The 23,029-nt window shown below is 41.8% G+C and overlaps 2 protein-coding genes across 2 annotated transcripts in view; one reads left to right on the forward strand and one right to left on the reverse strand.

Moving 5' to 3' along the window:
- Positions 1–9,088, reverse strand: part of sgms1b (sphingomyelin synthase 1b) — a 36,338-nt gene extending 27,250 nt beyond the window's left edge. The window contains exon 1 of the mRNA XM_029248770.1: positions 8,943–9,088. The gene's annotated coding sequence lies outside the window, so the exon portion shown is untranslated. The remainder of the gene's footprint in view (positions 1–8,942) is intronic.
- A 3,633-nt stretch (positions 9,089–12,721) lies between these two features.
- Positions 12,722–22,673, forward strand: minpp1b (multiple inositol-polyphosphate phosphatase 1b). The gene is made up of 5 exons (XM_018761198.1): positions 12,722–13,426; positions 16,589–16,783; positions 17,377–17,474; positions 17,672–17,802; positions 21,926–22,673. The coding sequence occupies exons 1-5, from the start codon at positions 12,835–12,837 to the stop codon at positions 22,305–22,307; spliced, it is 1,398 nt and encodes a 465-aa protein (XP_018616714.1). The 5' UTR covers positions 12,722–12,834; the 3' UTR covers positions 22,308–22,673.
- Positions 22,674–23,029: the final 356 nt, after the last annotated feature.

Below are 23,029 nucleotides of genomic sequence, written 5' to 3' on the forward strand. Positions count from 1 at the left end.
AACGAGGAAAAGCTAACGAAGGAAAGCCAACAAGGCCCCCGGGAGCACTTGGATGCAGATGCACAATTATATCTACTTCTCCTTGCTTGCAAGTGACTTCCGAGTCTCCAGCAGGAACAAATCATCATTTCCGTACTTTCCAGGACCTCGACGTCCATCCGCTACTTACATTACCCCCAAAATATTCCTGGAGTCCTCAGAAACTTTCCAGTCTCCACATCACCCCAGACCATCGCTATATTAGGAGCCCGCGGTTACGAGCACAGATGGCTCACTTTTTCCTGCACGTAAATCCAAGGACATGGGTTTTAATATACATAACCAGCAACACATGCGAGACAGGAGTTCTAAGGAGCCACACGGAAAATGCAGGAATGTCACCATGACAGTTAACAGGAGGAATGATTTGCTCAAGATGGGTTAGGCAACTAAAAAATGAAAACACCCCAAGTGGACTCTGTAACCATACTGACCTTAAAGAGCCATCATTACCATTAAAAAAACAGCATCCCAATGTGTATCAATGATACAAAGCCTTATAAGCTTAATTTTAGGCGGTGCACACACACACATTTCCTGCTAACCCTAACCCTCATGATCGCCACACACAATTGTTTGAGTCAATTCAACATTCCATCAAAACACAGCCATATGTGTATTTGCCTGTGAACGAAACATATTGGCCCAAAACCGCATACATTAATGACCGGTTGTTTAAATTATAAAGCTGGCTCATGTACAGCTATGTGGTAACGCCCTATCGCACTCCCATCTCGATTCATCACAGCGAGAGGAAGAAGAATTTGGCATTCCTTACAGCTCCCCCACCACAAGATAATTATATTTTATGAATTTTGCATACCATTAACTATTCCTGCCAAGATCTCATGTATAAGGTTTTAAATTCACTGCAAGTGTTACAAGGTGTTTACTACATTTTTCTCAGTTGTACACATACATACACACACACACACACACACACACACTTACTGCGCAGTATGTAGAAGTACTTCAGTAAATGAACATCTCATCCTTGCCAACATTTTACACCTGTTCTTCAAGAAGAAAATTCACCCAAGAGAGTAAAAAATACTTAATCCCTACTTTCACATACAATAGGATTTCCTATTATTCTCAGCCAATATAATAAAGTGGATACCAGACAAAAATTCAGTCTGCAAATCTTGTAATTATTTGGAAAATATCTTAAAATTCAGCAGGCAAATTGTTCTGAAATAATATACCAAGGCACAAGGAGCTCACTGATGTCTCCAAGGGGCAAGAAGAGAGCACAGAGGGTTTCAAACAACAGATACATTCATTCATTTAGCGCTTTTAACACTTTTCGCCAAAGTGAAAATGTTAAGCTACTTACAATTATTTACCAAGTTACATACCTCGGTAATTTTTACTACAGCTGGAGTAGGGATTTGAACCTTTGAACTTTGGGTCCAAAGGCAAGCAGCTCTAACTGCAGCTCTCGTAACTCAAGGGAACGGTCATCATACAACACTGACATTTCTGCTATAATGCGATTTACACATTACGCTCGTGGGGGGAACGGGGTTGGGGAGGACCACGCAACACAAAGCAACTCAAAACAAATTTGCAAACAAAGCTTTACTGGTATTAATAAGAATCAGAATAAAAACAGTAGCAGTTTAAAAATGTTAAGTTTTTAATAAATACTACAATAAAACATAGGGCTTGACGTTGAAGAAGATCAACGTAACGTGAACGTAATGCTGACTCCTTTAGGCCAGCTGCGTGCAACAAAATGACATTCTTTCGTTTTGTACAAAATGTTTTCGAAACTCAAGCTTTTCATCACCTAGTTTCTCTTTTACGCCCACCGCCTGAAATTTCACCACCGAAGAGCTTCGTAGGCGCACTGTCGTCACTTTGCTCACTTGTTTTTCTGGTAAGAAAACGATTTCGTAAAAACTACAGGGAACTTGAAGAGAACCCACAATCCGTATTTCCGAAATAAATCACCTGAAGATCACACACAAAAGTTGGGGACAAAATCGCACAGAGGCCAATGCGACTTCCGCATTGTACCAACATCGTTCCTGTATTTACAAATCCCGTACAAGCCAATTCGCATTACGAAAATTCGTGTAGCTGCAAAAATTAATACAATATTTCAAGTTCTCCAACACGAACACAACATCATGAAGCACGTTATGAATCATAATTTAAAATATGACAACATGCAGTCGCACCCCTCATCACACCACAACTAATTCAAACAACATTCTTTCACACATCATCATTAAATTTCTATTCAGTCAAACTGTACATTCTGGCCACTGTTCAATTGCTGCAACAGATGTTAATGAACATTTCGTCTTACATTACACATTATTTTCTAAGAAAAGAATTGTACCGCTTTGGCCCAACCCTTCCGATTAGTCAGCTCTTGGCTCTGCTCGTCCTCCTGTTCCCGTTTCTTAAAAATTCCTTCTTGCTATGATAATTCAAAAAATGCAAGGCCACAAGTCACAATAATCACTGCAGTGATGAAATATGTACAGTACATTAACTACTTTGCCTCCTTAGATCTGTATTTGGATGCGCGCTTTGCTTTTCTTTCAACATCACAACTGTAACTTGGCCTTTTTTTAAACTCTAGTTTTTTTGTGCAAGAAAAACACTGCATAATGAGAAAAGCTCATCTAAAAATACAGAAAAAAACATTAAGGAATTTTAAAAATCCAGCTTCATTTGAAGTGACACAAGTAAATAAATAAATAACCCACATGATAGGTCCTCCACATGGGAATGATGGCGATTCTCCGGGGAGCATAACGCAGCTGCACATATGTTTGTTGCCTGGTAAGAGTGGTAAGAGGTGGCTAATGTACGCCACTACCCTGGTAAGTGCAGCGGGGCGGTTTCAACGAGGCCTCACATCATTAGAGCTCCCGCGTGTACTGCTGGGTGGACCCACCACCTGTACCGCTCCTGCGGGCCGCCATCTGCTCGCCGTCATCAGGTATACTGAACAACATCCTTGTTTTGGCCGCGTACACCAAAAAAAAAAGAAGCCACACACAAATGAAAAATCCCAAAAGATGAGAGTAAATGTTGACAATGATACTCTTCTCCCGAAGCGGTAACTGGAGCACGTCTCTCCGGAGTTCCCAGCCAAACCAGCTGCAAGGCTGCTTAATGTACTGCAGGAATAGAGCACAGCACAATTGAGACAAATATACTACATGCAATCATCGAAATTCAAGAACGGAATCAAGTGATTTGTTTTTTTTTCCCCCCCTCCCATTTTCATTAAGCGATTCTCCAATGTAGGGTCACGGAGGCCCAGACCCTATCCTGGAAGCATAGGGCGTGAGGGAGGGTAAACCTAGGACACGATTCCAATCCATCACAGGTCAAACACACACACACTCTGGGGAATGTAGCGTTACAACGTGTCTTTGGATTGTGGGAGGAAACAGATGTGCCACCGTGGCTCCCAAGTGATAAATCAACTGCCGGCCACCAATGGGAGAACACAAATATTTCTCCTACCTATTTCATCTGCAAAACACAAATACTAAAGCACAAATCACTGTCTCCCAGTCTGTTTGTTCCCTTTTGCACAAAGTAAAAAAGCCAGCTTGAGAAGGACAGACAGTTGGCGCCATGTCAAGGGGACACCGGACAAAAATTCAATCTGCAAACCTTTCAATTATTTGGAAAACATCTTAAGATGCCATGCAGAATGAGTCCAAGCGCAGCCGAACGCTCCGCAGTTCTCGCTGCGCTACGGCGCTTCTCTCGGGCCCTTTTCTTGCCGTGCTTTTCCATTGTTGTTTACAGGACGAGCAAACAACGGTGGGAAAGCGACAGCGGAGAGCGTGCGGACAAAATTAAAGGCCCTCGGTAGCACGGCACGCCCAAGCGGAACAAGCGGACAAAACCGTTTGTTTTCATGCAAAAATAACAAACTGTCACGTTCACGCCTGCTGCGTCACACTGAACACGCAACCTTGTGTGGTCGGCCTTCTTCTGTTCGACAATTAAAACGTCAGGCTTTTATCAATTCCAGCTTCAAACTCCACTTATTCGGGGCAGCTGGTAACATAGCGGTTACAGCTGTGTTGTGAGACTCAAAGGTTGCAGGTTTGAATCCCACCCCCAGCTGTAGTACTCCTGAGCAAGGTACTTAGCCTTTAAAAAAAAAAAAAAAAAACTGCTCCAGTAAAATAACCCATGATATAAATAACTAAGTAGCTTAACGTCGGAAGTTGCTTTGGAGAAAATAGTCAGCTAAAACGAACAAATGGAAATTCTACCGCAAGCATCTGCCTGCATCATTTTTCTCTCGCCCAACCAACCTGAAGCTTCTTCAGCTGTATAAACTATAGAGTAAAAGGCACTGTCAGCACTCTTTACTTATTTATTCACTCATTCGCTCATTTTCAAACAAGTGCTGCACCTCAAAGGAGAAAAGACCTTCGTGTTTACGAGAGTAAATTTCTCATTTTCAGAAGTTTGAACTACAGGTTTGGAAAAGGAGGCAATGAACCCCCAAAATACTGCACACAGAATGTTAATCGAGCAAAAAAAAAAAGCCAATTATTTCAGTTTAGGATCCAAACTAGCGCAACGAAAACAAAAGACAACGGCTTAGCACAAATCTTCCAACTCATCTATACAAAGATCTGCATCCATTTCTATTAATAAATTATGAAAAGGAGAACTTAACAGGCGGCAAGGAAGCCTGGATGATGGGCTTGAAGCACTACAACTTCCAAGCCGCTCCACGGAACATTGCCAAATAAAGACACACGTGGTGCAAATGATCAGGAGGGGTGGCTTCTCTGCTCAAGAACACTTCTCCAGCGGCATCTGCATTTGGCTTCCAGCGTTAATCTACTTCCGATTAGTTTCCCATTTATTAAAGCTGGGTAACCATACCGGAGCAATTCAAGGTAAGTGCGGTACCTTGATCAAGGGCACTACAGCAGGAGGTGGTATTCGAACCTGGTCCTTTAGATACAAGGCGGTACCTCTAACTGCTACAGCACTTGAATTAACCCAGGCTGAAAGGGATCCAGTTCACCTGAAGAGCCATTTCATTTTAGCCCTAAAACGACCATGACTGTCACCACCTCCAATAACCGCACGGTGTTTTTTGCCACAGCGTGACTCAGTTGTGGATACCGTCGAGCTGCGGTGGATGTGGCTTGTGGTCACTTGTTGGGTTTAGCAACAAGAGTTGCTCAGATGGAGTCAAACTGCCACTCCCTGATGAACTGACAGCGATCCTTACCCGTTATGGGTGACCAGGAAGTACTTGTATAGTAAAATTAGACCATATCAGATGGACATAAGAAAATGAAAATCGTCTAAAGCTAAGAAAAATATCCCGGACAAGAAGAGTGGTAATCAACCCCCAAAGCAGGAGTGATTCTCTGCAGTTGTAGGACATGAGGCAGGATGCCATCAGGAGGAAGGGATCAGTCCATAGTAGGTCCCAGAATGTGTGCGCACACACCCAAAATACATTTCCTTTCTTGACACCTCCAGCTGTTGTACCCTTGAGCAAGGTACTTACCCTAAATTGTGCCAGTAAAGTTACCCAGCTGTATAAATAGGAAAATAACTAAGTAGCTTAACACTGTAAGTCGCTTTCTTTTTTCAGATGTAGTCATGTTAAAGTAAGCTTGCAAATAAGACATAAACCAATATGAAATAAAAGGGATCATTCCCATGATTTAGACTGGTTTGGAAATGATGACAACACAGTTTTGTAAAGTCTCATAATGTTATTAGTTAACCGGCACCTGAAACCGGCTGATAAATTACAACAGAGAGTTTACAACAGGTGTTTCATTGTGAATATGCAGGATCCTCTACACAAAGCTTTTGAAAGACTCTTTTAAAGTACAAAGCATTTCAACAACTGGCAATAAGTGCCAATAAAGAATATGAATGGAAAACATTGTGTTGTTTGGTTTCCAAGGCAACTGGTCTAGAAACTTGATCTGTTTTTTTAAGAACATGGTGGAGCAACTACATTTCATAGATGGAGGAATGGTGACTTTCAAAAGGTAATATCTTACTTGTTTAACGTTTAAACAGTCACATAGAAACTTCTACTTTTTCCTCAACTTGTTTAATTAACACAAATGAAAACAGATGGTGACGAAGTCTTGGCAAGGTCTTCTGTTAGTTTCAAAAGTGCCACCAGGTGTGGGCTTGCGTGTTAAACGGAAACCAGTATGTGGAATTCTACCACCAAAAACCCACTGGTGATGTGATGATTATTTTTATATATTCATGCATGCTACTGGTGAAGTTTTGCCCTAGCAATGACTTTGATGGTGTGCTACACTTATGGGCGCATACTGATAACACACATGGACAGTACAATTTGTTATTGTTTACTGATCAATTTACACAGTATGTAAGGCTAGATCATAAATGGCAAAATAACATGAGATTCAAACTTATCAAGGGATACCTTTGTATGTTTCATTACTTGTATAATAGCTTCCAAAGACCAGCCTATGGTGCTTTACAAAGCCAAAATGGAGCAAACAAAGTTCTTTTCATTTGAATCAATTACCCTTCACCAAGATATTTAATTTCAATGTCAGTTAAAAATGCACGTGCAAAAGAACCCATTTTCTAACCATTATACCATACAAGTTGCTTAAATGTGCCAATTCACCGGCTCCTCAACTTACAAGCAGAAATGGGACAAGAAGTCTGTAAATGTTTGTCCACAATTTCAAAATCATTTTTACCACTAATTCATAATAAAAGCTACATAAGACAGACACCCCTTCTTATATTCACAGGTTAGGTTCTGCAACACCATCAGACAAAGCTATAATAAATACTTTGTATCATTTCCATCGGTGTTTGTCAGCTTCCGGTCACTTTCAGCTGCTGTTTTCATTTAGAGAATCAAAACTTAATAGTACTGACATCTCAATTTATCCATGAATTTGGGGCTAAATTTTGGATATAGCAAAATCAGGCCTTTTACTTAACATGTGTATTGACTCAGACCAACTGAAAATTACAAAAACGTAAACTATCATCTCTACGCAAACCTGTACTGAAACCCTATGTGAACTGTTGATCATCACTTCATCCCATAAATTGGGCAACTTGTTACTGATCGCTGAGGCTCAGGAAAAACAGGCAGGATCTGTAAACACTGTGGAAATAAGTTGAAGAAGTTGGTCACACACTCCAAATAGTATGTTTGGTGGATGGGTTTTAGACAGAAAAGCATGACATTTCCACATCCGAAATATTGGGGACACTCAGGGGAGGGGACCGTCCCTCATATTTCGGGTGTGAAAATGAACTGGAAAATGTTTGTAACACATATATAAGGAAATAAATCACGTGGCAGTAATTTTGGATTGTGGCTTTTAAAAGATTTTTTTTTAAAGGGGGGGGGATGGGTGCTGCACTTAAAAAGAACCACGAGGTTATGTTTAGCGTGACCCGCCTCCCCCCACGTGTCGCTGCTGTCGCCTTATGTGACTTTATTTCTAACGCGCTTCATTTATTTTCGTGCTCTGTCTGACGCAACTCCGGCCTCGCGCCAAGACGCTGGAAATAGCGCCGGTTTCTGGCCGCGCGCGGTCCCCATCTCCGCTTCGTGAGAGCGCGCGTTCCCCGCCCGAGTACATTGGGGTGTGAAAATCGGCGGCGCACCTGGGGAACGCGCACGGTTAGAGAGGTAGCGGTGCTGCGCGGCGCTCTAACTGGGACAGAGAGCCGTGCGGGGGGCCTGCGGCCCGGGACTCCGCGCGCACACACTCTGCCGAAGGCCACACTTGGCACAAATGGCTCTCGTTGCATGTAATGCATAATTTTAGAGATAAAAAAGGGGAAAAAAAAAAGCACATCCCTATACTATAACCTGTACCTTAAAAACTCCGTTCTTAAAACTGTTACGTTTTCGAGGGCTAGCCTAAAGAAAAATCCTCACCTGCTGCTACCTACGACACACTTAAGAGAATCACAAGTCTCGCAGGCTGTTGCGTTCCGGCAAAATCACGAGGCCACTACCTACCGCGAGAACCCGCAGCTCTTGCATAATAATGTCACACGCGGGCAACGTCAGGCTCCCCGGAACGGGACGGGACGGCGCGCCTCGCGCACGGCTGCGCGGCCACAGGACGTGTCGCACGCAGCCGCCTTGCAGCTCACCGAAGTGGAGACTTGCAGCTGTTGCGAGCTCCTCGCGCCGCTGCCCGCGCGCGAGCCAAACGCCGCCTTGGAAGGCGGCTCAGGCGCGCGCAGGCCATTTTTGAGCGGGGAGGGTGAAAAAGGAGAGAATTTATTTAAAGAAAAATAATTTTGGGGGGGGGGAAGCTAAATGGGCCATAATGCTGCGAGCGAAGCGGCCGTCTTCGGCGCACCGTGAAGCGTATTTTTGTGTGTGTGTGTGTGTGTGTGTGTGTGTGTAAAGGCGCGAGTGCCACTTGTTTGCTGGTCAGCTGGAGGGCTGGGAGTCTTTATAAAAACAAACAGACATGTCCGTATAACCTAAATATAGCCCATGCAAACCTGGGTGATCTCAGGTTTCGCGAATGTTGGACTGTTTCTTCTCAACACAACGACACCAAGAAACCGTTACAATGTTTATAAACAGCTCATCTCACATGACACTTCAGCAAAGACATAATAAATATCACCACGGCATCAATCATGCATATTCGAAGTCAGACATTATAAAAAAAAAAAAAAAAAACCAATCTGAACAAATATAAAATATAATAAGGTGACTTGTTGTATCCCAGTCCCGGTGATGGAAAATCCCACTGCTTTCTACCAGGAACAAATGAAGTCATCAGTAGGCAACATTTATTAACAAGATGGACACAAAATAGACCTGACGACATGCTGCTTATATTATGTACTTTATTTGCGAACACTAACAGCGCTAGCTAACAACACACACTCACCTTGTACGCGCCAAGTAAATCAGATGCGCGCGGAAGCATTTTCGTCCTTTGTTCCAAAATACCTCCACGTTTCCATATACAAAAATATATTGCTCTTCCACTGGGCCGACAGTTCAGGCTGTTTTGCATCACATGTTCCAAGCAATCCCCGCAAACACTAATTCTGTTGCCAAAAGTGGGCGGATTCGTTAAGTCGTTTTACCAGACCTCCACGCAGGTCCCGCGAACCGCGCCACAGTCTTGTCTCTTATTGGTCGATGCGCCAGAGCCTCGTTTTCATTGGTTGGGATGGGATGATTAAGTAAAGTGACGTTGCACAGTATCCCTAGAGCTAGGCGTTATGCGTGTGTCCACCTGGGCGACTTCGCGGTGTCTGCTGTGGGCCACGCTCGGGTGAATATGACCTTTTTAGTCATCTAAACCCTTCTATTATCCATAAATCTACTCGGTATACCGCTGATGTGAGGTGCTTCGAGTGTTAAATTTCACAGGTTCTTGGTTTTTTTTTTATTTCACCCAAGTAACCTAAATGTCTGGATCTAATGGGAAACTTGTTGCTACACATGCATTTTTTTCGTTCCGTTTCTAAAATGAATGCCCTTACAGCAAAGGGCACCATGTTCAGCCTCAGAGCCATTATATGTATGTGTGTTATTAAATAGTAATCATAAATAATATTTTCAAGTGTAATTAAACTCAATCAATGCAGACAGTTTAATTCAGTGGTTATGACCTAAATAAACCTAGTTAAAACTGCCATGGGGAAATAAGTTTATTTCACCCTGCTTACTTTTCTTTTAAAGAAAGTGTGTTTTCTTGAAATGTGTTTTCTCTTGTGAAGTGTATTTTCTCTTCAAATAAGCATGGCTTAATTTTCATAACCGCAGTCAACAGTCCGTTAATAATCCAAGAACACCGCTGTTACACGTTTGCATAGTCACTCCTGTACGTCTCTAAGCCCCGCCTCTTTCCAGTGGAGGCCAATGAAACCGAATAATGTGTTTGCGTCATCCAATGAAATGTAGGCAGTCGTTCTTGGAGTGGACCAATGAACATGACGGCTTCTAGCCAGTTGTTAGAGGCAGTAAATCTTAATTAGGATATGCAGTTTTAAGATCTGGATCATCTTAAAACAGTGACGCTGAAAATTAGAATCTAAACAGAAAAAGACCACATATTCAAAATTAAGAACATCACGTAAAATATATTATTACATTTTGAGAACATTTGTGTGTCTCAAAGTTGAGTATGGTACTGTGATTACTGCCCAGTCTGGCACTGTAAAATATTTTGAAATTACTGTAATGACCTCATGTTGTTAACCATTTCTTTAACTGCTCAAATGCACTTTGACCAGTTTTATACTTTCAGAAAAATTGCAACTGACAGAGGTCAATGTATTAATAGAATGATTAAGCCCATTAAACTATGATTACATCATTAAACAATGATTAAATGTAATATAATGTAGTGTAAACCCACCAGAATGACAAAAATCCCAGAAACTCAAGCTCATGTTATTCCCTTTTATGAAAATGTTGGATCCTTGATTTAATTATGATGTGTATCTTTCCATATTTTAACTGGAATGTGTAACGAAACATTATCACTTATTAATAGATAATGATAAAATTTTACTGACTTTCATCAAAGAGAATTTAGAATAGGTCAGTTTGGACTAGTAGTTAATTACACATTCCAGACTACATTTACAGCTGCAAACAGAACAATTCACCATTCAGAGGCTGGTTCATAAAAGCAAACAAAAGTCGAGGCATAAATGAGCTATTGTGCACCAGGAAAAATAGACCACCTCTTTCTTCCTTCGCAACCAAGGATTGTCCATTTGTCCATTTCCTCTTCAGTAGAGAAATTGTTTTATTTGGAAGTTCACCATTGTCTGTTCTAAAGATACAAACTGGACTGCTTGAGACTAACTCGTTTTTTGAATCTTTATTGGATCCAAAAGCTAGGACAATATCCATTTCAGCTATGGACATGGGCATTTTTTCCATAATTTAACTTTTTACAAAAGAAAATGTGACAAAATAATTTAAACAAATGCATCCAAGTATTTTTATAAGTGTTTGTTTCATTCAAAGTTGGTAATAGATGTTATGAAAGGAATTAAACTTGAAAATCGATGACACTAATGTGTCCTTTGGTACAGCCTAATATATTTTTTACACTTCCTGAATGACAGTGTACCTAGAAAACATTTAGATTCAACTTTAGGAAGCAATCTGAATTGACCACAAAACTGTCCTGTCAGTTTGATGCCTACCCCTGAGAAGGAAACGGTGCAGTGGTGTGTTTCTATGGGATACTTTGGAATTCAGTGTACTCAACTACCAGATCCTTCAGGGGTACACTCATTTACAAAAGGGTCAAACATCCCCCTAAATTGGGCGTATTTCACATGGATGTTCTGATGTCTCATATGATTTATGTCTGACTTTGTCTTTAAGCAAAGAAGTAAGAAAATAAAGTAATTTTTATAAAGGACACCAGCTGTTCAGGATACAGAGCAATTTTAATATATAGTATTAAAGCAACATATTTTCTGCAGAGCAGCTGGTAGAATAGTGGTTAGAACTGCTATATTTGGACCCAAAGGTTGAAGGGCTGAATCCCACCTTCAGCTGTAGTACCATTGAGCAAGGAACTTACCCTGAATTGCTCTAGTAAAATTACTCAGCTGTATGAATGGGTAAATAATTGACACTGAATTGCTTTGGAGAAAAGCATCAGCTAAATAATAAACAACATAGTTAATGAATAACAGTTAGAAATGTACTTTTTCCATAATGTACATTTTTATTTATAGAAATTTTCTGTCATTGTTAGTCTGAGGTTACAGACTACTTTCTGATTAAATCTGACATTCTGGTTAAGGAAAGCTATAGACAGCATTTACATTTATTCATTTAGCAGACACTTTTCTCTAAAGCGACATACATCTCATAGAAAATGCACTGCATGCATTATATTAGCAGAAAGAGACATTGATACAGACGTGCAATACTTAGTGCAGTTTGTTTCTTTCCACCTTATGAACCAATGTTAGTCACCCAAATAGCTGCAAAAACCTTTATCAGAATATCTGCGATTCCTGATCACCTTCCTAGTAATAAACATTTGTTACATTACAGGAGTAGCTGCGTAAAGGTTTATCCAGGGATGACCTTAAAGTTATGATGCATGAACTTTTACACCTTACATGACCTTAAGAGATCATGGGTGAAGTGAGTCTGGAAGAGATTATTTTTAAGACCCTTTTTAAATGTGGACAGGGATTCAGCAGTTCTGAGCGAGAGGGGGAGGTCGTTCCAGCACAACGGAGCCAGAACCGAGAACCTCTGTGCTTTACCTTTCACGCGTGGGACCACCAAGCCGGCAGATGTGGAAGAGTATAGCAGTCTGGTTGGAGTCTAAGGGATGATCAAGTCTTGTAGGTAACTGGGAGCAGTTCTATTGATATCTATTTGTAGGACATGATGAGAAACCAAGGCCTTGACACACCCCTTTCTTCACTCTCAAGTGTCTATTGCCCACTAGTGTGCAATCACAGACACTGCGTGGGAAGTGCATCTGTACCGTAAATGCAAAATCAAAGTTGCTTTCTTCATGTTAAGCCTGTAAATTCGGACTGTGGTTTCATTGTTGAAACCCTGCTCTTAATAAACGAGGTGATTTGTGCTGGGAGAACGTTGGAACAGAATATACTGCTCAGCTTTTCCGCGTGATAACTCCTGGAAATGTTTCAGTCGGCCACCCCGAGAGCCAAAAGGTCAAAGTTCAACACTGAAACGGAAAGTGTCGCGGGTTTGCGAAAGCCGACGTTCTATTGACACATCTCGTTGAAAGAGGAAAAACAAAACAAATCGGCAAAATGAGAGACGTTTTATCGAAAAGTTTTGTGCTCACGGCTCTAAGCTTTGCCCTGGCTCGGGTTTATTCGTACCTCGCTGGAGATGCCCCGGTTACAGCGAGAAGAATACCTTCGATTGCGGCATATTTTGGCACGAAAGGCCGATACGAAGAAGTGAATCCTCATCTTATCGACAACATTTTGGCCGTGAACAAGTTGCTCCTGAAGCCACCGTCTGCTGACTGCACTGCGGTCCACCTCACCGCCATCGTTCGGCACGGCACAAGGTTCCCGACTAAAAAAAACGTGAAAAAGATGATGGAGCTCCACAAGCTCATAAAGGCAGAAGCCAGCAGCCCCGAACGGTGGTTGGAAGACATTAAAAACAAATGGGCAATGTGGTACACTGAGGACATGGACGGACAGATCGTGGACAAAGGCCGAGATGATCACAAACACTTGGCAGTAAGACTAGCTAACTACTTTCCATCCTTACTATCTGAGGAAAACCTCAGGAACAACCGAGTCAAATTCATAACCAGCTCCAAACACAGGTGTGTGGAGAGCGTCATCGCCTTTCAGCAAGGCCTCTTCACTCACCACGGAATCAAAGGTAGCCCTAAGGTTTATCTACAGCGCTTGCGTGTGTTTTTTCTTCTTGTGTTGTATTTTCCTGATTGAGAACGAAAAAGGCGAAGGAGTTACACTTCGCTCACGTCTTCGCTCGAATTTCACGCATGCGCATTTCCAGCCTGTCGGACGGTTGCGCAATTACTGGTTCAATTATAAAAGTTGTGCATCGAGATTGCGTCTGCTGCATAAAGGTAAAGGTAATTGACTTTTATGGGGGATTATACGGTCAATTTTTGTCCATCATTCCAGTGGAAACTTGCAGCGCGTGATAATTTTCTTGTTAATTTCAACACAAATACTTACTTGCTGCTCTTAGTTGAAAACGGAATAGTTACATTTTAAACACACACACATTTTAAACATTTCTAGAATTAATAATTAAATTGTGGAATCGTGCTAACACTTAGGACTATGCAGAAACCATAGTATAGCCACGGGTAGATAATTCAATTTAATAAAATGCCTTAAATAAATTTAAAAAAAATTCTCCTGTTAATGCCATTTGTTTTGTAAACTAATGGCGAAATTCCATCCGATTTCAATACCGCCTGTCCCGAGCAAGGTCCCGGTGATCCGGAGCCTATTCCGGAATCACTGGACTGAAGACGGGTGGGGATTCCAGTTCAACGCAGGACAACTACTCATACTCTTAAGGCAATTTAGAGTCACCAATCTAATGCACGTCTTTGGACTGTGCGAGGAAACCGGAGTACCTGGACACCACACGGACCGCGCAGGGGAAGAACCCACGTTCTTTCGCACCACCCAGATGCAGTGACTGTGAGGTAGCAGCGCTACTCGCGGCACCACCGTGCCACCCTCAGTAAAAATAATATTCTCAAAAAATACAGGAGTATATGATATGAAGTTTCTTTTCTGGCACACTTACTTAAATCTCACCTAGCTGTCTCACTCTGTCTTATGTGTCCACTTTCGAACATCATTTGGGCGATTCCTGCCAGCTCATACCGTAATATAACACTTTAAAATCCGCGTTTTTGGTTTAAAAAGTGACCGCTTATTTTTTTTTTTTTTACCGAGGATTAACGTTCATCGCTTGTCTGGACACTGAATGAGCGCGCGCGTTGGGCGGCGGAAGTGTTGCCAAATGATTCGCTCGCGAATGAAGAAGAAACCGGAAGTTCCGGCTGAACGAATCAAAGGAGCCCGCAAAGGAATCCTCGCGCTGAACCGACTCGAGTCACTGAAACGTGTGCATTTGAGCTTAACTTGAGTGGCCTGTGCTGAGGTACAATTAACTGAAATAAACTGAAATTTATTACGAAGTACCGTGGTGGTGGAATGAAACCCTTCTTTTAACACTTGTGGTCCTCCGCTCTCACTCAAGCAGCCGTTTACTCAGTCAATGGTTCAATCAATGCCATGGTTGGAGCACATAACCTACTGCGCTTTGCAGACCCGCAGAGGGCCTTGGTCTGTGGCAATTTTGAAAAATGAAAGCACATTTCGGTTATTGTGTAGCTCATATTCATGCAGCGGAACGTTGTGGTGACACAATCAAGGATATGGCCCGTCACCAGTGGTGAGGCTTGTGGTCTTGTTGGTCATGTTTCCTTTTGTCAATTGGAGCAGGTTGGTGCCTTTTTACACTGCTAATTATCCTTATACTGTGGTACTGCACTGGGGGTGCCAGTTCTGACTTCGACCCCCCCACACCCAAAAGGGCTGAGAAGATCCTCCCTCCTCCATAGTGGTACCTGATCATTTTAGTTTATTGGTTATTGATCAGTCTCCGGTGGCACCTCTCTTAAGGTTCAGTTTGTCAGGGCCTGGGAGGAGGGAGAATTTTGTTTCGAAAAGCTCTTTGAATGTTGCTTTTTAACTTTGTAAATCCTTCATACCGTTTTAGATTTACTAATTTTTTTTTTTTTTTTTTAAGTGTGTGTCCTATGAATGTTCATGTGTTTTAAAACTGAAAATGATAGAGTAACATCAGAGTGTAAAAGTTTTAAGATAAATGCTTGGGTGTTTTTTTCATGGGTGAAACACAGTATTTTAATATTTTTCCTGTTTTTCTTAAAACAATTTCAAAGGCTGATGGTTTTAAAGTCATGAGTCTTGTTGTTTAAAGTACTTTTTAACCGCTGATGTATTTTCTCTTTCTGTATTTCGAAATATGACATTATGTTTAGATGAGTGAATATTCTCTGTCATTCCTCTGATAAGAAAGGTTTGAATGAGGTGTTCTCTGGATGTGTTTTTGTATCTTTGTGATTTTGGAGTATTTCAATTCTTACGGTATTAAATCTTTAAACTAAAGCGTGTAACTCATGTAATTGTTCCTATTTACTTTTATTTATTTAGCCAGTGCTTTTCTCCAAAGCTACTTTTGAGTACATTCATACAGCTGGGTAATTTTTACTCTCTCACTTCTGGGTAAGTACCTTTACCTGGGTACTACAGTAGGAGCCGGGATTTAAACCCAGTCTTTTGAGTGCGATGCAAGAGCTGTAACCGCCATGCTGCCTACTAATGCTATAAAAGGAATATAAAATAACAGTTGGCACTAAATATCGATGAACTATAACAGTACACTACATTTGCTAGCTGTGGGGATCTATTTTGAAGGTACAGTATCTCTGACATAAGATACCCAATTATTAAATAGTAGAGACACATTTTATATATGAATGGAATGTGATAGCAAACAGTTCAGTTTTCCAAAGGAAAAAGGTCTTTTCTAGCTCATATCAAAATTTTACATGAGCCTAAATGGTCATCATTTGACTATTGTTTTCTATTCTTTTGTTATACCCTTAGGGTTCCATTAATAATTAAATCATAATTATTCTTCATCCTGGGGGTGCGGTGGCGCAGTGGGTTGGACCACAGTCCTGCTCTCCGGTGGGTCTGGGGTTCAAGTCCCGCTGGGGGTGCCTTGCGATGGACCGGCGTCCCGTCCTGGGTGTGTCCCCTCCCCCTCCGGCCTTACGCCCTGTGTTACCGGGTAGGCTCCGGTTCCCCGCGACCCCGTATGGGACGAGCGGTTCTGAAAATGTCTGTCTGTCTATTCTTCATCCTTTTGTTTACTTAATCTGTGAATAATTGTAATACTGTGAACTGAGTTGCTCTTTATTTGGCAGTAGCTTGACCCACTTTTTTTTTTAATTTGAAATTGCAGATGTGGATTTCAGCCATGAAGTCAAGGATGACCTGATGCGATTCTTTGATCACTGCAGAAGGTTTGTTGAAGATGTCGAAAATAACAGGACGGCCCTCATGGAGGTGGACCTGTTCAAATCTTCAGCAGAGATGAAACGGGTCCAGGAGAAGATAGCTGATCGTCTGGACGTTCCATACAGTCGCATCACAACAGGTAACTGGGTCCATGTTGCCACGGCATTTTTAATTGTCCAAATGGAGAATTTACATGTATTTTATGGAATTTCTAGAAAAAAATTAAACATTTGCAACTTCTGTCATACAATTTTTATCCTGTTATGCATAAGTCTGGGTTATGATTTGTGTACCACTAGATGGTGGGATTTTATGGTTTTTATACTGTCATTGTCCCATAATACTAAAGGAAATCCTTTAATGTCTTTGTGCTTTGGGAAATTTAGCTTAAATATTACGATTTTATTTATTTAGAAGTGTGATGTATTGAAGCTGCTATTTATGGAGCCGTGCAACTGGAATCTCATCTAAATCGGATGCTGTATGAGTTATGCCTCATCGATGTCCTCAGACCAACTGTTGCTGCTTTGCTTTTTTTTTTTTTTTTTTTTTAAAAAAAAAAAACTGCAACCGTAGCTGAAGGCAACTTAACATAGCAGAAATTTTCTTACAACATGTTAAGTTAAATCATACAAGGTAGCAATCACATAGCAATTAGGCCAAATAAACTCAAGCTCATAAGGTCAGCCTCTTAGACCCGAGAATTGATCTTTGATCGTGCTTCTTCCTCAGATTCTGTCGAGGCTGCATTTTTCCTCTGCGCTTACGAGTTTGCCATTAAGTCTGAGAACTCTCCATGGTGCGAGCTCATTGATGAAACAGATGCCCTGGTACGTTAACAGAGCAATAATTCAGTAGTTACTCTCATGCTGGCAACAAAGCATCTAAGACATGTAATTCACAAAATTTCCTTTCTATATTAAACACCCAAATTGGCTCAAAATTCAGGAACAGCCATTGTAAAATATATGGTTGGCATCAGTATGCATAAGTGGTCAGTTTATGATAAATATGTATCCTTTGACAGGTGCTGGAATATAAAAATGACCTGAAGCAGTACTGGAAGAGGGGTTATGGCCATGACATTAACCGCAAATCCAGCTGCACTCTCTTTCACGACATTTTCAGGCGTCTCAGTGAGGCTGTTAACGAACTCAGGTAAGTCTGGCTGAGAGCTGAACAGCAGTGCCTAAATATTACTGGAGAATAGGGGTAAAAAGGTACTGATAAAATCATGGTCATCATACAGGAGAATTGATGTTTACAGCGAGAAGTGTAAGTACTGGGACACAAAGTCAAACTGATTACTTTTGAAATGTGTTTCAGAGGAAAAAAAAGCACAGTGCTGCTGGAAAGTATGGGAAACCTTTTCATCCCTTAGTTTTACCACAAAATGGTTATTTAATGAGAATCAGTGTCTCATGTGACATAATAGGTGTGTAATGACCAATTCCTTATGATGCTTTAGAGGAAATCGTGTGTGTAGTAGAAACACACAAGTAGTGCAGGTGTAAAAATAAGTGAAGCCCAAGTTGAACTGGTTACACCAAGTAGGTAAGTAGAGTCAGGGGTGGAAATCACTCTCTCTTTCACACACACACACTGTCTGAATCCGCTTGTCCCAAGCGGGGTCGCAAGAAGCCAGAGCCTAGCTCGGCAACACAGGGCGCAAGGCTGGAGGAGGAGGGGACACACCCAGGACAGGACGCCAGGCCGTTGCAGGGCACCCGAAGCAGGACTCGAACCCCAGCCCCACCAGTGAATGGGACCTGGCCAAACCCACTATGCCATTGCTCCCTCCGGTGTGTAAATCAGTCATTTATTCATTATATAAGTTAATGACCATTCCTATAGGGTTCACATACTTTCAAGCAGCACAATATTTGAGGCTAAAGTACAGACTGTCAACTTTTATTTCTCAGTAATGATTTCCAAGAACACAAAGGCCACTGCAATATGCAATGAAGTACAACAATAACACAGAAGAGTTCTGGAACAAGTGTTTTTGGACAGATGAGGTGATGACAGACTTTAATTCAAAGTGTGGAGAGAATGGAGGTGAACAAACGTGCATTCCTTGCGTCAAGTATGGAGGAGGCAGTGTCATGACTTGGGCACACATGGCCGCCTCCAGAACTCGTTTACTGGTCTTTACTGATGATGGAAGGCAATAAGGATAACAGCAGTGTGAATTCTGAACCATGCAGAAACATCACCCCATGTCCGAAAAATACCTCCAAACTCGTTGGGCGAAAGTTTGTTGTTGTGCTTCACTACGATCGGGAACATTCTGCACACGTGACCAAGTGGATCATAGTGGAAATGTGGAACTTCTTTAAACAAGACAATCCAGTCTCCTGGGTCTGGTGATGCAAAACATGTCATTGTTCCAACATTCTTTAACATTTATGAAAATCATTACGCGGAGGTATAGTAAAAGCTGACATTCTGTGCTTTAGCTTCATTTTCATCTTTTTATATAACATTTTACTTCACTGTGGCAAGACACTGTATATGTCCAGGAAAAAATTTCCTTCCACTTCCCCTTTGTTTTAACACAAACCAACCATTTCAGACCCATCTGAAATTGGTATACAGTACAGCTTGAAAGTATATGAACTGTATAGAAGATGGTCATTATTCCTCTTAAAAAAAAAAAAAAAAAAATTCAAATAAACATAAAATGAATAAATTATGATTTATTCAACTGATTCCACTTACCTACTCAGTTTAACCAGTTCAACTTAGGCCTCACTTACTTTTACACCTACACTACTTGTGTGTTTCTACTACACATGATTTCCTCTAAAGCAACATATGGAATTGGTCATTACACCCCTATTATGTCACATGAAAAACACTGATTCTCATTAAATAACCATTCATCCATCGTCAACAACCGCTTGTCCCAAGCAGGGTCGCGGCGAGCCGGAGCCTAACCCGCCAACACGGGGCGCAAGGCCGAGGGGGGAGGGGACACACCCCGGACGCGGTGCCAGTCCGCTGCAAGGCACCCCAAGCAGTGCTCAGGCCCCAGACCCACCACACAGCATGCACAAGCTGAACCTGCTGCACCACCATGATTAAATAACCATTTTGTGGTAAAACTAGGGCTTCACATACTTTGAAGCAGCACTGTATACTTAGAAGATAAACTCTCTGCCAAAAAAAACGCACAAGAGTGTCAATATCGGCAGTGATGTCAGGCTACATAACTTTTTTTTGTGGTGCTGGGCAACCCAAAAAACTTGAGTTCAGTCCTCTGCTCTAACTGACTGTTGCCGTTATCTGGTTAGCTAACTGTTACTTCTCCATTTCTAGCTGACAGAGTGCTTTAAGCAACACTAGACAAGATGTTTTCATAGGAATGTTACAGAATGAACCCACACACACGCATTGGCTGAAGCCGCTTGTCCCAAGCGGGGTCGTGGCGAGCCAGAGCCTAACCCGGCAACGCAGGGTGCAAGGCTGGAGAGGGAAGGGATGCACCCAGGACAGAATGCCAGTCCGTCACAAGGCACTCGAACCGCGACCCACTAGAGAGCAGGACCTAGCCAAGCCCATTGCGCCACCGTCCAACCTCAACCCCCCCCCCGAATGAACCCCATATTTATTATTAATAAGAATAATATGAACAGCTGGTAGTGTAGCGGTTAGACCTGCTGCCTTTGGACCCAAATGTCACAGGTTTGAATCTCACCTCCAGCTGTAGTACCGTTAAGCAAGGTACTTACCCTAAATTGCTCCAGTAGAATTACCTAGTTGTATAAATGGGTATATAATTGTAAGTCGCTTTGGAGAAAAGCATCAGCTAAATAGATAAATTTAATAATAATAAGTTTCAGTTTTACATGTTTGTTTACCTCCATTTTTTTTGCTTTTTAAAAGATTACTTGGTATTTGGTATGAATTCTTTGTACGTTCAGAACAGCCAGTGCTGCAGGTGAGATTTTGTTAAGGTTCAATGTTCTCCTGTGTTTGTATTGGAGCCCCGTGCAGTGTGTACCATACCATCACACACACTAGGCTTCCAGGATACGCTCCATCGGACAAGTGGTTGTTGATAAATGCGGAATTGATTGAAAATTCCTTAGTTGTATTTAGAACAAAGCTGAGCACCAAGGAGTTTTGAACTGTTTTGCTGAAAGAGGGTAATCAGAGTACTGCGGTTCAGCTGGTAACATGAGACCATGAAACCAGAACATGTGGTTCTGAGTGTCTGTAAATGTACTGAAAAGGTATTCATTCACTTTAATTATTTACTACGCACCTCACCATCATGAATAGCTCAGGGGTGTACAGGAAGAAAGTTTTAGCACGAGAAGATATTAAAAAGTGGAAAAACACACACGCAAGGCCATAAATGCAGGATGATGCAATGGGAGGAACAAAAGGTCAGTTTGGAGTGCTCGGGTCACTCACTGTAATGTACAGCAGGGCTCCTACCAGCTGTTTCTGCCTAGTGTCCTCTCTCTCAACAGTACAAAAGGTGTATTTGTTTATTTTTCACTCTCTGGGATGGAGCACAAATCAGGCAATCTGGAAAGGGTTAGAAACTGCTGTTAGGTGTGACTTCGGCTCTCGCAGAAAGGACAATGGGACACGAAACCAGAGCAAAGTATCATGCAGAAATCAGGAATAAATATATGTAATTTTTAAAATTACAGTGTTTGAGCTGGAAATGCTGGACACCAGCATCCATGCTGTGAGATACTGTGCTTTAACGGATTTGTGGGGGTAAATGGAGGTGTAGTGGTTAGCAGCCTGTATGGTGGCAAAGAACGGGGGTTTAAACTGTGCAGGTTCAACCTTTCTCCCCTGTTTTTGTAGTTTTACCCTTGTGGAGGGTGCCTCCTGAATTACAATAGTACAGCTAAGCAGTAAATAGTAAAAAATTATCAAGGCTGATAGACCCTTGTGTGGACTTGGTGTGGTTTTGGCTTGTTGGTTTTATAGCAGAATTTCTGCATTTTTAAATCTGGGGACGTTGTACATTTTTCAGTTTTTTATTTTTTTTTTATTTTTTAAATGTCAAAGTTTGCCTTTACTGTCAGGCAGCAGGTAATGTAGCGGTGAGACCCGCTGCCCTGGCCTCAAAGGATCCAGGTTCAAAACCCACTCCACTTGTAATACCCTTAAGCAAGGTACTTATCCTCAGTTCCTGCAGTAAAATTATTGTGCTATATAATTAGACAAAACATTGTAAGTGGTTGATAAATATGGTACATGTTGACTGAAAGAATAAACAGTAATTTAATTAAATAATGTTGTTGCCCTTCAGGACAGGTCATGTGACTGAAGTTGCCACTGTTCAGGTGGGTCATGCAGAGACCCTCCTGCCCCTGCTCACACTTATGGGCTTCTTCAAGGACGAAACGCCCTTGACCTCCTCCAACTTTCCAGAGCAAGAGAGGCGCACCTTCCGCACGAGCCACACGGTGCCATACGCCGCCAACCTCGTCTTCGTGCTCTACAAGTGCCCCGAGGGGCCGAGGCTGCAGCTGCTGCTCAACGAGAAGCCCCTGGCTTTGCCCAACATCAGTGACCCCGTGCCGCTGTACGACATTGTCCAGGAGCACTACAGGGACCTGCTGCAGGGATGTAACTTCCAGACGGAGTGCGAGCTGAAGGCGTCCACCTGCAGCAAGTGCTCGGAGCTTTAAGGGGCCCCAAGGCCCAGGCTTTTGAACCACGACAGGAACCACTAAACCACGAGTGCAGTGCTGTGGAACATGTAGCAACATCCGTGACTCAGCCGTACAAACAAGGGGACTAACAATACATGCAGTCATGCAGTTTTTTCTTTTTTTGCCTCTTGCTGTCTCATGTTTCAAGCTTTAAGATGTTTTCAGCTCTTTCCTCAGGTGCGAAAGAGGAAAATCTCACACATTTCTGACTATATTTAATGCAGTGTATTGTCTTGCTACCGCATTTACTTGAGTTTGTACCACTCTTGTACTGACTACACCATGTTTTAGGTTAGACTTACAGGACATTGTGATGCTGCTCGTGAGCATTTATTCTTTTTTTTAAAAAAGAAAAAATTGATTTCTGTCCATATTTTCCCCATAGCAGGTTTTGCTTTCTACTATTCATATGCAGATTAACAATAGATTTTTTTTTTGTCTAATGTGTTTAGGATATTGTTTGCTGGCCTCAAACAATTAAGAAAACCAGAATTACTGAAATCATGTATGAGATACCCAGGTGTCTCTTCAGTCTAACAGTGTGGATGCTCTATATTTGTGGAATGAAACATAAAACATGAAGATTTGTGAATGTCTACCTCCTGATGGATGGGTGTCGCTCAGCTTTATGAATCACTGTAACAGTGGAAATATGGGACCTTTTGTAATTGATTGCACTTAATATGCTGAACGGATTA

Source organism: Scleropages formosus, chromosome 24 (assembly GCF_900964775.1).
Source record: "Scleropages formosus chromosome 24, fSclFor1.1, whole genome shotgun sequence".
Taxonomy (NCBI): domain Eukaryota; kingdom Metazoa; phylum Chordata; class Actinopteri; order Osteoglossiformes; family Osteoglossidae; genus Scleropages; species Scleropages formosus.

Coding starts and splice junctions, on each gene's coding strand:
- minpp1b (XM_018761198.1), top strand. CDS start 12,835: ATGAGAGACGTTTTATCGAAAAGTTTTGTGCTCACGGCTCTAAGCTTT. Junction 16,784..17,376: donor ATACAGTCGCATCACAACAG/GTAACTGGGTCC, acceptor CTTCTTCCTCAG/ATTCTGTCGAGGCTGCATTT. Junction 17,475..17,671: donor TTGATGAAACAGATGCCCTG/GTACGTTAACAG, acceptor ATCCTTTGACAG/GTGCTGGAATATAAAAATGA.